The 17,807-nt window shown below is 48.5% G+C and overlaps 1 protein-coding gene and 1 long non-coding RNA gene across 3 annotated transcripts in view; one reads left to right on the top strand and one right to left on the bottom strand.

Annotated features, from left to right (window-relative positions):
* The window catches only part of Shank3 (SH3 and multiple ankyrin repeat domains 3), a 60,383-nt gene that overhangs the window by 30,177 nt on the left and 12,399 nt on the right, over positions 1 to 17,807 (bottom strand). For both annotated transcript variants that reach the window (XM_021183555.2, XM_029469607.1), the window contains exons 10-12: positions 8,475 to 8,745; positions 5,623 to 5,816; positions 4,568 to 4,681 (exon numbers count right to left, since the gene is read on the bottom strand). In XM_021183555.2, the coding sequence (XP_021039214.1) occupies positions 4,568 to 4,681; positions 5,623 to 5,816; positions 8,475 to 8,745 (579 nt within the window). The remainder of the gene's footprint in view (positions 1 to 4,567; positions 4,682 to 5,622; positions 5,817 to 8,474; positions 8,746 to 17,807) is intronic.
* LOC115029399 lies at positions 6,146 to 8,486 on the top strand. Its single transcript, XR_003834949.1, has 3 exons — positions 6,146 to 6,281; positions 6,863 to 6,947; positions 7,808 to 8,486. It is a non-coding gene; the product is annotated as an uncharacterized LOC115029399 (long non-coding RNA).

The raw sequence follows: 17,807 nt of genomic DNA, 5'->3' as shown, positions 1-17,807 counted from the left end.
AGAGAGAGAGAGAGAGAGAGAGAGAGAGAGAGAGAGAGAGAAAGAGAGAGAGAGAGAGACCAGGAGGAACCTGTGATTTTTTTTAAGTTGGGTTCCGTACTGTTTTGAGTTTTTAAAAGATTTTGGTTTTACTTCCTGTGTTTCCCTACACGTATATATGTGTACCACGTGTATGTCCAGTGCATTCACAGGCCTGAAGGGGGAGCTGGATCCCCTGGAGTGGGAGTCATAGAGAATCATGTGGGTGCTGGGTACCAGAGTCCTACAGTACCCAGCTCTGATTTGTTTTTTGGTTTGGGGCTTTTTTGGGGTTTTTTGTATTTTTCTTTTTCCTTTTTAAAATTTATTTATTTATTTATTTATTTTACACTCCATATTTTATTCACCACCACCCACCCCCCAGTTTTTGGGTTTTTTTTTGTGTGTTTTGTTTTGTTTTGAGAAAAGATATCACTACATACAGTCTGAGCCTTGAGTTTAGGATTATCTGTCTCCGACTTCTGAATGCTAGGATTACAGGCATGTGCCACCATACCCAGAAGAAAGATACAGCTCTTTTATGGCCTGTCTTCTCAGCAACTACGAGATCCTTGAAAGCGAAAGACCAGATGTAATGACTCCTGTGGTCCCAGTGCCCAGCAGAGCATCTGGTACGTAACAGAAGGCACACAACTGGCTAGGTGAGTGTGTGTGTGGGTGATGCGTGGGCGAACGGATGAATGTAGGAAGAGAAGGAACATAACCCAAAAAAGTAAATGCGCAGATGAATGGGCGGGATGCTGAAGGTTTGAGGGAATATCGGATGAGCCGAAGGATATACAGGTCCATGAGGGGATGGATGGACGGATGGACAGGTGGATGGATAGATGGGATCTATGAGTGGAAAAGGGAAGCTGGGTGGGCTGGGTGGGCTGCTGGATAAGTAGGTGGACAGAAGGAGGAGCAGGTGAGTTAAAAGGCAGATGGACAGAGACGGAGTGAAGCAATGGTTAGAGCACCTTCCCATCAGATGACACGGCTATCAAGAAAAGTCCCAGTCCAGACTTCAGGTCCCTCTTGCTCTGTGCGAGACTCTCAATAAGTTTACCCGTCAGTCACATCTGAACCACCTCTCTCTCCACCGTAGGAAACGTCACGTCGGGAGGCCACAGGGTTCTAACAGCCTGTTTGATGAGGTTCTAACAGCCTCATTCGGGCCACATCGACTCGCTTGCTTACCCCTTCCCATCTGTCCCACTCTAAGAGACAAATGTACACCTGCCACCCGGTCCCGAGACCAGTGCAGATGAAGCCTCACCAGCACGTGAGCGGCCCTCCTCAATCCCTCCTTACCTCACGCACATCCTTCTTCAGGCTGACCCGGTCACAGATACACTACACTAGCTGATCCAGGCCTGGGAACCCTGCAGTGGACAGGAAGCCTCCGGTTCCACCGCTCTCACACTAGCATGGCCTTAGCTCATCCAAACTCACCTCTCTGCCCTGCCCTCCCCAGATCTTAACCCTAGGAGCTATGCAGAGTAAAGCAGCCTCGGCCTGGCCAGGTCCTATTTCAAAGCATCTTGTTTTTTTAAAATTGTTATCAACCAGACAAACGATTTATTATATAACACAGATTCGTGTGCTCATTTTATTAATCACACACAGGAAAGCCAGCTGAAAGGAATGTGCCCAGCACCGGCTCCCAAATGGAACATTCTCCCCGAGCGGAAAGAGGAAGGCAAACGGGATGGGAGGTTATGTCAGGCCTTGAGATGCGTGCACTAGCTGCATTCCTCAACTGCCCCAGCCTGCTAGAGCGCTGCTGGAGGCCAGACTCTTTGCTCAGGTAAAGACCAGGACCTGGGTCCTAGGAGACGCTGACCTAACCTCTACACCAGTACACCAGCACAGCTTCTACCCTTGGTCTTTCATAGTCCTCCTTCATTCCCACTCTGGCTCCTGAATCAGAGTCTGGAGGGCTGGGGGTGGGGGGAGGACTGTTGGAAACAGATTCCTGTTGCTAGGATGCCCTCTGCAATCTGGCACAACTCAGCCTAAGTCCCAGACAAGAAGTTCTGCCCAGAGAAGCAGGATGGGTATTGTAGCTGGGGGGGGGGGGGGGTCAGAGGGAAGCCATTATAGCTCCTATACCCTCCCCAAAGGCAGTCCCAGCAGGGCCCTCACCATATGTTCATACATGTAGCTCCCAATCACCTAGGTGCTTTTGAACCCCACTCCCTCGGGTTATCTATGATAGCTATGGCCCTGTTAAGAGGTCCCGTGGTTGCTAGAAAGCCTGCAGCTCCATCACCCCCACACCAGCTGCTCTGTGGTCCTCTTCTGCTGACCTTGACACATCATCCTCACCACTCTGCCCTGCCCAGATCTTCTTCATCTTGGCCCTGAAATATCTGCTCGGTCAGCTCCTACTACAAGATCTCGTTCTTTACCTTGACCCCCAAGGACCAGGCGACTAGACTCATGCTCTAGCCTTGCCATTCCTCACAAAGCTAACTGCTTATGCAGCAAAACAAAGAACAAACATCCACGCCCCCTGTGGGTAGTGACATCCCAGAAACATACCAGGATTGCTAGGATAGGTCCACAGCTTCATTCATAGAAAAATGCTAAAACTCATGTCTGGCGCTGCTCAAATACAGAAGTTGGCAACGGGCATAGTTCTAGAATGCTGTGCTGTGTTCCACAAACATGAGGAACCCATCTGCAAACTACCAGGGAATTCAAGTGAAACAACACCTTTGCTTTGAGCCTCTTTTTCCTTTTTCTTTTTTTTTTTTTCTTTTGGCTTCCTCAGGCTAACTCCAGATCTCCGCTCTCGCTGTCCTGTGCATCCAGGGGTAACTGGATCACCCCCCTCCCAATGGCCTGTGCACCCGGGGCAGGGTACACTTGCCATAGCCACTGACAGCCAGCACAAGGTTCGACTTGAAGCAAAACTGACCAACATCTGCTCCTCTTGGATTCTGACTCCAACCCAGACCTCTCTTCTTCCTAGGCTTCAGAATGAGGTCCAAATGATCCTGGATCCACAGTTCTCAGAACCTTACCGCCATCCGTAGGAAAAGCATACGACTTAGCTCCTGTTCAACAGGTGTGTAGCCCCTGCTCCTTGTTCTTTACTCTGTCCTGTTGGAACTAGGCCACGAGCCTCTGAAATCATTCCCACCCGGAGGCCACATCCAGCAAGTGAGTGCAACAATCCCCTTCTATTCTCTGAATAAAGAGAATCCATCCAGTAAAGCCATCAAGGCAGGAAAAGGATAAGCCACGTAAGAAAGCAAGGCACGGGCTGGAGAGATGGCTCAGCAGCTAAGAGCACTGACCACTCTTCCGGAGGTCCTGAGTTCAAATCCCAGCAACCGCATGGTGGCTCACAACCATCTGTAATGGGATCTGATGCCCTCTTCTGGTGTGTCTGAAGACAGCTACAGTGTACTTACATATAATAAATCTTTAAAAAGAAAAGAAAAGAAAGGAAAAGAAAGAAATGAGGGGGGGGGAGGGAGGGAGGAAGAGAGAGAGAGAGAGAGAGAGAGGAAGGAAAAGAAAGCAAGGCACCTAGCCAGCGGTAGGTCAGTAACTGTATAACCTAGGCATCCATCAAGTTTGACACATGGCCACATGATTGTGGGCTCCCCTGGAAAACTGCCAACTTAAAGTCGAGGTTGACAGAGGTTACCACGACCCAGGGACCAAACCTTCTATGTACAGAGAAAGGGACACTCGTACCCTGATCCAGACATACCACTGATAATCACCCCAGAGTTCATTTGTCCTACCTACTCTCTGATCTGGAAATAAGATAATCGATCTTGTGGCTTCCCAGAATACCCAAGGGCTCAATGAAAGAGTATACACCCCAGACATGAAAGCAGCCCACACTGAGGGCCCCAGAGGACCCTCGCTGTCTTCACCAGCACCTAAGGGGATCCTTCCTAGAAGTCCAAGCATTCAGCTAGATTGGACCACAGTTCCTCAGCAGGCCCCAGGAGCTGCAACCTTCACCTCACATTTCTGTAAGAACAGGAACATCAGCTGTCCTCACACCACACCAACCCCAGGTACCCCGGAGCCACTCCTTGGGGCCCAACTGGCCTCATTTCCTCTTATCTGGCCCATGCCTCCTGCTCTGCCCACTTGGACAATCTGTCCACTTTGGAAAAACGCCTCTTTTCTCATACTGGTTCCTTCCTTACGTGCCAGCCACTCATGAATTGGGAGCTCCACGAACCTGGTATTTCCGTGAGGAATGTACCAGAGGGGTGGTCACTGTCACCAGAGACTCGTGTGCCAACACGCACACAGAGGATGACCATGAGTGTACTCCTCCAGCTGGCATGGCAAAGGTGGCTCCACTGTCAGGTTCACACACCCATGTTCCTAAGAACATGCATGCTTGCCCACCATGGATATGTGCAAATCTGAATGTATCTTGAGTGTTACTGAGTTTGCTTCTCAGTCTTAGGGGGGGGATGTCCAGATGTGTTACCAAGAAGACCATAGGGAGACTAGAAGAAGTGCCTGCCCTTTGGGAGGTATCTGAGCAAAAACTGGGGTCACTTACCATGCCGGGTGTCATACTGTCGCATCTGCACTTCTTCCACACAGTCAGCTGGGAACCAGCCTGTTCGGCCCTTCACGGTTCCCTCCCAGAAACCGCCCTCCCCAATGCTGAGCACTAGGGAGAGAAGCCAGACAGGTTGTCAGGGAAAAAGAGGACAGCAGGTTACCTGCTTCCCTGCCACCTGAGGCTCAGGTTTTTGCCCACGCCCCTGACCATTGCTCTCTTTTCAAGCCAGCCTTCCCCCCTAGCATTCTTCCTGGGAAGATTCTGGGATCCACACAGAAGAGAACTGAACAGATGGCCTCAGCAAAGGATGGACATGTGGGAGACAGACAGACACAGATGGACACACTGGGAGAGGGCAGAGGCAGAAACAGAGGCCAGACATACTCTTCCTCCTGCCCACAGGGATCACGTTTCCCCCAACCATGGTACCTGACATCCACCCAAGAGTCACTGTCCAGAGCTCAGGGTCATAGCAAGGCAGCCAGTGGAGCAAGCCACATTATAGACCAGGAGGGCTGGTCTTTACAACTATTTCCACCTCACTGACAGAGTGCCCAAGGTAGGACCCCAATAACGGCAGAGAGCCTCATGATGGGAGGGGGAGCTGTCTTCCCCATCCATGGAAGAAATGTGTGCTGTACACAGACAACTGTTAAAGATCCCCCGAAGATGACAAGCCCCCCTCACCTGGATCCCAAGGATTGCCAGTGAAGAAGCCCCAGAAGTGACACAGGAACCCCACAAGGCGTGGGAGCTCTGGAACGGGTTAGGGTCCTTCCAACGCAAGGACCCAGTTGTCGTTGGCCCCCATCGTAACAAGAACCGCCCCAAAAGAGCCAAGCCTCTACCATGACAGCGCTAGAGCTTCATGCCAGGAGCCCATAAAACCAGGGCCAGAGACTGAGACCCCGGCACAGCAGCTTGCTGGAATGACCCAGGGACACCCCAACCACAGAGACCCTCCCCCAAATGGCAATGAAATAGGCCGCGTGCCCCGGGGCCCGCCCCCCAACCCGGCTCGCGCCCCTCACCCCGCCCGCGCCCCTCACCCTTCACGGCCTCGCCGCGGTGCAGCGGGATCTCGCCCTCGCCCTGCGGGCTGTGCGCCTTCACAGCGATGAACTTGCGGCCGGGGACGGCACTGTAAAGTTTCCGCTTCGGGCCCCGGGGCGGCGGCGCGGGGGGCGCGGGAGACGCCGGGCCGGGGCCGGGCGCGGGGCCGGATCCGCCGGGCCCACTGGGGCTGTAGACGAACACGTAGGTGACGGACGCGATGCCGGGGGGCAGCGGGCACGCGAAGCCGGCGCCCGGGGCCTCCATGGCGCACGGCCCGGCCCCGCCGCCGGCCTCACCGCAGCCGCCGCCGCAGCGCCCACCGCCCGCCCGCCGCCCGCCCGCCCGCCGGGGGCCCGGCCCGGGGCCGCTCCATGGGCCGCGCCGCCGCGCCCGGCCCGCTCCCGCCAGCGCACGAGCCGCGCCCGCTCAGGGCTCCGGGGCCGCGGGGCTGCGCTCCCGGGCGCGCCGGGCTCGCTCCATGCCACGGCCGCTCCGCGCCCCGCCTCCTCCGCCAGCTCCTCCCTCTGCGGGCGGCGGCGGCCGGCGCGCCCTGAGTCCGCGGTGCCCCCCGCAGACCCCACGCGGGCGACTGGAAAGAAACACCGAGGGTCCGGAGGTGGGCGCACTGGGGAACGGCGGGCAGAACTGTCAGGTAGGAGCTGGAGAAGGGCTGGCACCCAGGCTTTGGGCACCAGGGAAGGGCAGGCGGGGCGCAGTGGTCTGGCCTCCTCACACCCTGACCAGCAACATGCACTGGGAGCTCCAATTCTCCTGCCTCTGGGCCTGTCTCCTGTGGTCTTGGACAGCTGTCCCTACCCCCATGTCAATCTATGGTGACCACTTCTCGGGCTTAGGTATAGAGTCTGAGGTCTTGGTCTTCCTTTCTACCCAAAAGCCTGTTTGGGCTCCCTGGTACCCCGACAGGCCAAATTCACCTGCTCTGCCAAGGACCAGGCTCTTTGAGACTTAGAGATATGCTACACTGTTCCCACCACCTAAACAACTGTGACCCTGCCCTTTTGGCCAAAGATTAAGTTACTGCCTAGGCTTCAAATTTGCCCTTGTAGGTTTCACTCTGGTGCTGGGGGCCAGAACCTGCAGACCATAATCCTGGGCTCTATGCCAGGCTCAGCCAACAGGGAGCAATAGGAGACACTGCAGCCCCGCCAGGGTCCATGAATACATCCTGGATTTTTTGTTTTTGTTTTTGTTTTTTCGTTTTTATTTTAACAGGCAACCTCTGCCTGAGGGTCTCTTCCTTCTCAGCACCCCCAACACGCTCTGCCACATCCTGGCTGGCAGACCACTGTCACACCAGGTAAGCCCCCTTAACCTGTATCACAACTCATCTAAGTGTTTCTCAGCCAGGAGCCCAGGTGGCTACCTCCTCAGAACCAGTCAGGACCCCTACTGTGTGATGGGGAGTAGATAGAGGTGGGGAGCCAGAGGTGAGCCTGGAATAAACCTGTGCCGCTCGTGCGCACGCCCTCGCACGCGCGCGCGCACACACACACACACACACACACACACACACACACCTGGCATTCCAGTTGCCTAATAAATGTGGAAAAGAAATAAGTCTGCCCTCCCAAAGGTGAACTGGAGAGCCTAGACTAGAGGAGTTTATTCTGTGCCAACTGCAACAGACACAACTGAAAGGGACCCAGTGACAGCCACACAGTTCCACTCACACACAGCCCTCCTGGCAAACCGCAACATCCCTGAATGCGTTCTTCCAGCCACCACCCTGTTAAATTCTTAGAAAACCCAAGGGGCCGTGCAAAAGTTGCATGGGAGAAATGTGATTTTGCAACCAGACAGACAACCCTGGGGGTCCAGTAAGTCTACAGCCTAGAAATCAGGCTGCACCGGCAAGGGGATGCTGCAGAAAGAACAGCCTAGTGTATGCTACATCAAAGGCCTTCTACCAAACTCCTGGACCCACGCAAGCTGAATCCTACTCTCTGTGACTTTAAATGAGTCTCTGACCCAACCTGGGCATGGGGCTGGGGGACCAGCCTGCATAATAGTGTCGTTTAGCCCAGCCTAAACGACAGACGTTAGCCGACTGGCATACATTTGCTGCTCAGCCCAGTGGGAACATCAACCCATAGGGCTATCAGAGCTGGCCGACACTGTGAAAACAACAAGCTGCTTATGTAACACTGTATCCAACAGGCTTCCAAACACCTTCTCTATACCTGGCTCTGGAGAAACGGCAGGAAGCAAAAACGAGAGCTCCGAACCTCAAGGCTCCGGGAATTTGGTACAACCAGCAGCTGGAGGAGGGTCCAAGACCCCCTCACAGGCACCCTAGGGGGCTTCTCAAAGGAAACACCCTACACTGTACTGGTAGAGAAACCAGCGTAGTGACCACCCCTTAAGCCTACAGAGTGAAAGAGGCTCCGTTCTTTGCTTTCAACTCTTAGATTATAAGGAGGTTAATACTGCAAATATCCTGGTTTCTCAAGGTTCCAGAACTCAGGAGAGAGGTTTAAAGTACTGTTACTATACAGGGCTGGGGCAGCTTTGTGGGGGACGACGGGCAGCCATAACTCTCACCTATGGGCTTTGAGCCTACACAGATATTTCCAACCAATTTACCACCATGAGCATCCTAACCACAAGTTGGTTACCCAAAACTCTCTCAGCTGCCCCTATCCTCAGAGTGAGCCCCAACGTCTTCCAGAGATCAGCATGAGTGAAACCATCAAGGAACTTGCTCCACCCCTAGCCCCAGCCCATCACTGCACAGGGACCACGAACTCCCCTTTCTCCCTACGGTCCAGCTTAAGCTTGCCATAGCTCTCAACCCATCCTGACCCTTCCTTCCAGGCCCTCCTACCTGATCTTGTTGTGGCCACCCCTGCCTGCTGAGGGGCCGCTGATGTCATTCTCCAGTTCACCATCCCTGTCACGGTCTTTCTCCTCCTGAAGCCTCTGGAGCAACAGTTGATGAGGGAGGCTTCGGAGAGTGGGCCCGGGAGAAGCTGCTGGCTGATCACCTTTCAGGTTGATATCACTGGCTGAGCGCTGTAAGGGCCGTGGGGATGCCAGGCCACTCGGGCCAGCCAGACGCCGTCGCTTTGCATAGCTGGGGGTTTCCCTGAATGGTACTGGAGTAGAGGGGCAGGAGTGAGACTCGAGATTCATTGATTTTTTTTTAATAATTACATCATTTCTCTTTTCCCTCCCTCCAAACCAATCCATATTCCTTTCCTTGCTCTTTCAAATTCATGCCCTCGTTTGCATTGTTATCACGTGCATATATGTATGTACATGGATATAAGCTGCTGGGTAAATATAATGTTACTTGTATGGATGATTTCAGGGCTGACCATTTGGTATTAGATAACCAATTAGTGTGTTCTTCTCTGGGGAAGATGTTTCTCCCGCTTCCAGTATGCCCCAGTTGCCTGCAGTTCTTTGTGTGGGGCAACTGATCTTTTAAAACTAAAATACTGGCCTAGAAGATAGTGCAGTCATTAAAGTGTTTTGTGTGCAAAATCTAAGGACCTGAATTTAATCTGCAGCACCCACATAAAAATCCAGGAGTATTGGCATGTACTTGAAATGCCAGTGCAGGCGATGTGGAGACAGGCAGATAGATCCCTAGGGCTCTCCAGCCAGCCTGCCTAGCATAATCGGTCAGCCCTAAGCCCTACCAAGAGACCCCATCTCCAAAATCAGTTTGGGGTAACTCCTGAGGAAAAATACCAGGGGTTGACTTCTGACTCCAATACACATATACACTTACCTGCATATATATAAATGTACACACACATACAAATAAATGAATGTAAAACATGCTCTAGGAAGTGTTCCAATCCCAGGAAATCAGAACAGTTAACCACATTAATGTGGTCACCACTAGGTGACCACATCCCAGTCCTGCTCCCTCCAACCCTGACTTTACAGATCACGTTTGCTTCTCTTCTCAGCCAGCTAAGGCCTCAGCATGCCCAGCTCTGTGGTCAGAACTTCCCGTTCTACAGGCTTCACGATAAAGCAGGCTACGTGTGATGAGTCTCATCCGACTACTGCTATGTGAGACTATATACTATTGACTATAGCCAGGGAAACTAAAAAAAGGCATTCTAGACTGGAGCCAGAAAACATCCTAAAAAGAACCAGGCAGGAACTATTTCAGGCTCTGCCAACCACAGAGACTCCACGGCCATATCTCAGACTCTATCTCGGTAGCGTGAAAATTGCCACAAATAGTATGTAAACAAATGGGTTCACCTATGTTCCAATAAAACTTTATTTTAAAAACATAGAACATATTGAACTATACGTTGTTTAGAAGAGAATCACTTTAGATCCAAAGTCATAAATATATTGAAAGTTGTAATATTTTTGTTTGCTTGCTTGATGTATTTTGAGACAGGGTCTTACTACGTAGCTCTGGCTGTCCTAGAACTTACTGTGTAAACCAGACTGGCCTCAAAAACTAAAGGATCTGTCTGCTTTTGATTCCCAAGTGCTGGAATTAAAGACATGTGACACTATGCCTGGCTAAAGTTAGAATATTTAACATCATCATCATAATAATTACAATAATAACAATAATGATAACTCATGTAAATAGTAACCAAAAGAGCTGAGTAGAGACTAAGTAAACTTTACAAGAAAATACAGTAAGCCTGGGACGATAGCTCATGTAGTAAAGTGCTTGATATGCACGAATGAATACGTGAGTTCCATCCCCAGCACCCACACAAAATCAACATCATTGCCTGCACTTATCCCAGAGCTGAGGAGGTAGAGATAGAAGACCCCTGAGATTCACTAGCCAGCCAGCCAACCTAATCTAATCAGCAAGCCAGTCCAGTGAGAAACCATGTCTCAACAGCAAGATTCAGGATGGCTACCAAGGAAAAACACTGGAAATTGACCTCAGGCCTATATAGGCATACAACACATCTGCACACAGACATGCACACACACACACACACACACATACACAATATAGATAGATACTTATGTATAATGTATCTAACTTTTGTTACAGTAATTCATCAAGATTAACAAATATTAATATGTACACACCAAAGACCATAAAAGCAAAACATACTAAACAAATACCACTGATTACAAAAGGGAAATAGGGGGCTGGAGAAATGGCTCAGTGGTTAAGAGCACTGACTGCTCTTCCAGAGGTCCTGAGTTCAATTCTCAGCAACCACATGGTGGCTCACAACCATCTGTAATGGGATCTGATGCCCTCTTCTGATGTGTCTGAAGAGAGTGACAGTGTACTCACATACATAAAATAAATAAATAAACCTTTCTTAAAAAGAGAGAGAGAGAAATAGACAATTCCACAATAATATCCAAAACCTTCAATACCCATTTCCAATAATGACTGGAAGATCGAAGAAGATGGATGAGGTCATAGGAGACAAGACAATTAGAGCTGACTAACACATCTAGGACATTCCACTTAACAGCAGAAAAGCAGCAAGAAAGTAGGGATCAGCGGTAGCTTGTCTAGCATCCCCAAGTGTCCGGTTCCAGTCCCAGTATTGAAAAGAGAAAAGTAGAAAGAAGCAGGCATGCTAGCCCATGTCCATAATCCCAGCACTGGCAAGGCATAGGCGGGAAGATCACCACAAGTTCAAGACCAAGCAGAACTTCATAACAATAGTTTCTCAACAGTAACAAAAACATCAGCACACTGAGCATGGTGGCACACACCCTTAATCCCAGCACTGGAGGCAGAGGCAGTTGGATCTCTGTGAGTTAGAGGCCAGCCTGGTCTACATAGTGAATCCTAAGACAGTCAGTTACATAGAGAGAGAACCCTGATGGGGGTGGGGGGGAGGTGTATAGGGGGAGATGGCTCAAACATTAGTAGCACTTGTTGCTGTTGCAGAAGACCTGGGTTCGGTTTCCACCACCACACCTCAAACTCTTCCAAAGAGACAGGAAAGAAGAAAACAAAAGCTGATTCTGTCTTACGGACGTAAAGTATCAGTGGAACAAAGAGGAGAAGCCAACATCACTATTTGAGCTGATGCAGCTCAAACAGCTTACAACCATCCAGTTCCAGGGAATCCCGAAGCTGCCCTCTGGCTCTTGCTGGCAGCGGGCACTCAGATGATGCACAGACACACTTGCAGGCAAAATATTTGTATTCATAAATAAAATAAAGTAAAACGAGAAGCCAGACTGACTTCTTATAAAGGATATGGAAAAAGAAAGCTAAAATCAGAAATGATTCAGGGCAGTGGTTCTCAACCTTCCTAATGCTATGGCCTCTAAATATAGTTTCTCGTGTTGTGGCGACCCCCAACTGCAAAATCATTCCTGTTTCTACCTCATTAACTGTAATCCCACTACTGTCGGGAGTCATAATGTAAATATCTGATGTGCTGATAGGAGACACCTGTGAACGGATTATTTGACACCCCCAAAGGAGTTGTGACCCACAGGTTGAGAACTGCTGCTGTAGGGTATTATAACCAATCATTCAGAAATAAAATACAAGATGACACTGTGAATAATCCCTTGCCGCCAAATTAGATAAACTAGGTAGGTAGGAATTCTTGTAACATCCACAGATTACCAAAACTGACTCAAGAAGAAACAGAAACGTCTAAACAGACCTGAAACAGGCAAAGAAACTGAGAAATCACAATCTTCCTACCAACGACAGGAAAGTGATAACAGATGGTATTACTACAGACACTTGGGAATCAACACCCATCCTTCTCAAATGCTTCCAACGAGTCGGGAAAGAAGAAAACAATTCCTGGCTGGTTCTGTCTTACTGATACCCAAGCTAGATAACCGCATTCCAAAGACCAAGCTAAAGACTTTCAGCAGCCAACGTGGTGCATCAGGGGAACAGAGAGGAAAACCAACGTCACTAGGTGGGCTGATAGAGAAAAAGCATCTGCTACCATCGCACATCCTTCAGTGATAAAACACCAGGACACTGCTAACAGAAAAGAAACATGCTCGATATGTTAAGGGGTCTTTATCACTAACAGCTAACATCACAGCTATGGGAAAAGACTAAAAGCTCTTTCCTAGCATAAAGAGCAGCGCCGGGATGCCTGCTCTCTCCTTACCGCTGTTCCACATAGAGAAGTTCAAGCAAAACCAAATAAGGCTGGGCATGACAGCCATGCTTTTAATAACAGCGCTCAGGAGTCTGAGGCCAGCCAAGGCTTTGTAGTGAGACCCCCCCCCACCCCAAAGAAAGAAAAAAAAGGAGGGAAGGGAAGGGAAGGGACGGGAAGGGAAGGAAAGGGAAGGAAAGGGAAGGAAAGGGAAGGAGGATAAAAGAAATTAAATGTATCCAAATTAGAAAAGAGAGAGAGAAGAGAGAGAGAGAGAGAAGTAAATGCATTCCTGCTTGCAGACAGAATGATCCTGTGAATAGAAAATCCCAGTAAGCCACCAAGAAAGCCACTAAAGTGAATAAGCAATTACAGCAACATTGGTCCAAGACCTCTGTACAAAAGGCAGCTTGTTTCTATACACCAGCAACGAATAACCGGCGAACGAAGAAAACTTTCTCCAACAAATACCGCCAGACAACTAAAGAGCCGCCCGAAAGCTGACTATGAACTCACAGAACATACAGAAATTAAGTTACAGTTGATCAGTGACCTAAATATAAAAAGCTGAACTCAGGAAACTTAAAAAAGAAAACACAGTGACTGGTGACTGATAAGGGGGAAGAAAAAAAATGTTATTTGAATGCCATTAATGTGGTGACCCTCAAACTTTAAATTCCACCTGAACAAAGCAACAACTAGTGTAAACCGTGAACTGAAACTAGAAGTGAGACCAGTTAGAAAACACTCACGAACGTCTAACCAATTAAAATTGTATTTCTCGGCTTGCTTCTACAAGTTGTGTTTCTCCCTTCTCCTCCTCACAGAGTGATACTTGCCCCCCTATTCATGAGTTACAGAATGCGATAAGATGTAAACGTGCATACATTTCTCTGGTCAGACAGAGTAGAAGAGCGGCTTCTTGGAGCCAGTGAGAGCCTTCCTGTGCTCGACATTTTGTGTGCGATTCTCTTGGTTTACTTGACAGTGTTTTGACTCACTGTGGCTCCTGAAGTCATACTGACTTCTGAAGTTGAAATAAAAACTGTCGTGGGTCCTGTAGGGAGCCTTTGGGTATCTAACTGGGTTTTAATGAAAAGATCTCAGTAGGAAATTTCCAGGAAGATAGGAAATACATTATTTCAACCCAGCACCTGGGACTCTATCTCAGGACCTGCTGTTTTCTAGGGAAACGGTAAATCTTAACGAGAAAAATTACCAGCTTAGAAGCCACAATGGGCAGTGTGTGTGTGTGTGTGTGTGTGTGTGTGTGTGTGTGTGTGTCTGTCTATCTGTCTGTCTCACTTCACCCCTCAATGGACAGGTTTTGTGTGTATGTGTGTCTGTCTCTCTCACTTCATACCACAATAGGCAGTTAGTGTGTGTGTGTGTGTCTCACTTCATAGCCCAGGTTTCCTTTAGTCTCTTATCTACATCCAGAATTACACCATATCCCAAAATCAAGCATTTCAGACTGCTCTTTAACCACTGTTAGATGGATCAAATTCTTGAGCTCAAAAATAAATAGAGGTATTCCCATCTAAGTAAAAATACTTTTTGCCTTTCTCATAGGTTCCAACCTGAGCTCATGTGTCATCTCACCATGTGGGTAGAACCTGAGTGGGTCACCCTAAGGATCACAGTCATGGCCACAAGCCCCCATGGGGTCCACACACAGGCTACCTATAAATTAGAAAAGGCTAGCAATCTATGGAAAGCCATTCCTAATGTGTTTCCCACCCATGCTACTGTTCAGCCAGACCTAAGGACAAAAGAAAAATTATGTGACTGATTTCAGAGTGCACTAGGTAATTTTGGGGTGTGGGGTTTTGGGGGGGGTTGTTTGTTGTTTTGGATTATTTTTTGTTCGTTTTTTGGTTTGGTTTGGGTTTTGGTGTGGGCTGTTTGTTTGTTTGTGTGTTTGTTGAGACAGAGTCTCACTGTGTAGCCCTAGAAGGCTAGGAACTCACAGAGATCTGCCGGCCTCTGCCTCTCAAGTGCTGGAGTTAAAGCCCTGGAGTATCTACCATGCCTGACTCCCAGATTTGTATTTAATCCTAAACTAACTTTGGAACAATCCAGAAAGACCCTGTAATAGTAACAGATGCTAAATTAATTAAGCTTGTTTGAAAACATTGTTATATATGTAATACTAAACCTCCTTTTGGGGTGGAGGCTGGGGGGTAAGGACAGAAAATTCCTATATAGCCCAGGTGGGCCCCAAACTTGTTACTATCCTGCCTTGGCCTCCACAGTACTAGGAACATAGGCATACACCCTCCAGGTACCAAATTTTAAACTGTATTTTCACATACTTTCCTCACTCAAACATTCTAAAATTGTACAGAACTCCTATAAGTTCGACCTGTCTTGATATCATCTTTTTGGTCATTAAGTCTGGTCGTGATAAAATCTTGTAAGCGGTAAGAAGTAACGCAGTCACTTGTCGGCTGACCTTGTCATCAGATCTCAGCCATGGCTGATTTCCATCTTGGCGAGTATACGGTTATTCTTCTCAGTCTTTTCCAAAGATGTGTGCAACAAGCTGCAGCTAAAAATTATCTCTCCTTCAAAGACAGCGTTGCACTTAGACAAGTGCTGTGGAATCCAGGTTTCCAGCAACTTTCCGACCCTATCATTAGCTTGAACAGGAATTTTCAGGACTGTCATGAAGAAGGGAAAGCCAGGGATGGTGGTGCATGCTCACAAGTAGTTCCGAGGCTGAGTCCAGAGGACTTGGTGAACCCAGGAGTCCAGGGCCAGCCTGGGCAATACAGAAACACTGAGAAGGGGTGGGGGCGGGAAGAGGAGAGAAGGGTAAATGAAAAGCGAATGAGAGAGAGGGAAGAAGAGAGAGAGAAGAGGAAGAAAAGAGGAGAGAAAAAGAGAAGATGGAGAGGTAGAAGGAGAAATACCCGGTGGTTTGGAGAGACTGCTAACCAAGTCCAAGCAAAACAAGACTTGGGACAAGGGCCTGGCATAATGGCTCACACCTGCAGTCCTGGCACTTGAAGATAAGGTAAGAGGATCATCATAAATGCAGGCCCAGTCTGGAGGAGAGGGGGGACCCAGGCCTTTTAGCATGCAGAATAAGACTCTGTCTCAAAATAATAAACAAGCAGAAAAGGAAGTAATAACAGACCGGAAAACAGGTGAGTTATCTCAGTGTGTCTGGGTCCAGTTAATTTCAGTGTATGCTTTTTTTTTTTAAACTTTTTTGTGTTTGGTTGGTTGCTTTGGTTTGGCTCGGTTTGGTTCAGTTCAATCTGCGTAGCCCTGGCTGTCCTGGAACAGCTCTGTAGACCAGGCTAACCTTGTACTCCCAGAGATATGCCAGCCTCTGCCTCCCAAGTGCTGGGATTAAAGGCGTGCGCCACCCCTGCCCATCTTTTTCAATTTTTTTGTTTTTTGTTTTTTGTTTTTCGAGACAGGATTTCTCTGTATAGCCCTGGCTGTCCTGGAACTAACTCTGTAGACCAGGCTGGCCTCAAACTCAGAAATCTGCCTGCCTCTGCCTCCCGAGTGCTGGGATTAAAGGCGTGCGCCACCACTGCCTGGCTCAACTATTTTAATAACATTTTTTAAGAAAAAAGATGAGGTGAGTGATTGTATGTGTATTTGAGGTTTTTCTCATTTTAATGTTCTAGATTTAAGGAAATATGCATCCCTTGTCCTTTAGCTCTCTGTGGCCTATTGGTTACTTTTTGAAAATTAAAACTGAAATATTCACTCCTTTTCCCCCCACCTGATCTTTCAGCACTGGAAAAGCTGATCGTGGATATTTTTATTACGTGGGAATATAATTGTCTGCACAAGTTCCGTAGGAAACTTCTGTTTTTTAATAGAGTACAATTGGAAAAACCGATTCCACCACCGAGGCTTTGGTTAGAATGTGCCTTGAGAATCTGCATAGGATGGCAACCTGCAAGAGCTGTCCCAAGCCTTGTTGTGAGTAAAATCTCACTTCCTGCCAGGTTTCCTCCAGAAACGTGAGGGTATTTGAAAGACCTTAAAAAAAAAAAAAGATTAACGACTGCAGAGAAAGTTGGAGGTTTGTCTTGAGTTAAAGTCCAAACGGAGGCCCCTTATCAAGCATTTCAGCTCAACAGACTTAAGAAGAGTCTATGTCATTAACTATGTCCTTACTAAATGAGCGGTTGTGTTGTTATTGCTGTTGCTGGAAAGATAGTATCATGTAGCCCAGGCTGGCCTCAAATTCACTTTCATGAGGATTATAGGTGTGCTCTATTGTGACTGCCTTTATTCAGTCCTGGTGATACAACCCAGAGCTCTGCATAGCTGGGCCCCTGCCTACCAATTTAACTATGTTCTAAGCCTTTCCTTCTAAATGTGTATAAATAGGCTAAGGTTCAAGAGAATGATGTGGCTACAGAGAAGAAAAATTATGCTTCAGAGAAAAACTACAGCACACTGTTCGGAGACTGGGGCCTGCTAGCTGTTTTGGAATGCTATTACCACTGTTCATTATCTGTAGACCTAACTGGATAGGGATTTTTCAATTTCTTCAATTTTCCCCCCACATTTCCAAGTTAGAATCACTTAAGAACAGGACCTGCTCTGTTCCTGAAAACTCCGAAGCTGGAGAGAGACACATTGACGCAATTCCAGAGGATAACCCTACCCCCGAGTGCTGGCCACCAGGGGAGGCCAGTCAGCTCTGCGGTGCCAGAAATACGGGCATTCAAGATGCGAGCCAGGAAACATGCTTAGAGCTGGACTCCAGAAATCTTGGCTAACTCCCTTCTGGACTCCCAACTGATTTTGTTTGTTCTAATGATTTGCCTTTGCTAGGTTTTTAATCCTATAGAAATATTATCCTGAGCCAGACATGGCTCAGCACACCTTTAATCTCAGCACTCGAAAGCAGAAGCAGGTGGATCTCTGTAAACTGGAGGCCAGATTGGTCTACATAGTGAGTTTCAGGATGTACAGAGAGACCCTGTCTCAGAAAAACAAAATTGTGTGTGTGTCTGTGTGTGTGTGTGGTGTGTGTGTGTGTCTCTGTGTGTGTGTGTGTGTGTGTGTGTGTGGTGTGTGTGTGTGTGTGGTGTGTGTGTGTGTGTGTGTGTGTGTCTCTCTCTCTCTCT

This window comes from Mus caroli, chromosome 15 (genome assembly GCF_900094665.2).
Source record: "Mus caroli chromosome 15, CAROLI_EIJ_v1.1, whole genome shotgun sequence".
NCBI classification, from domain to species: Eukaryota; Metazoa; Chordata; class Mammalia; order Rodentia; family Muridae; genus Mus; species Mus caroli.
The sequence above is the reverse complement of the archived record's forward strand: the minus strand, read 5'-3'. Positions and strand labels throughout refer to the sequence as shown.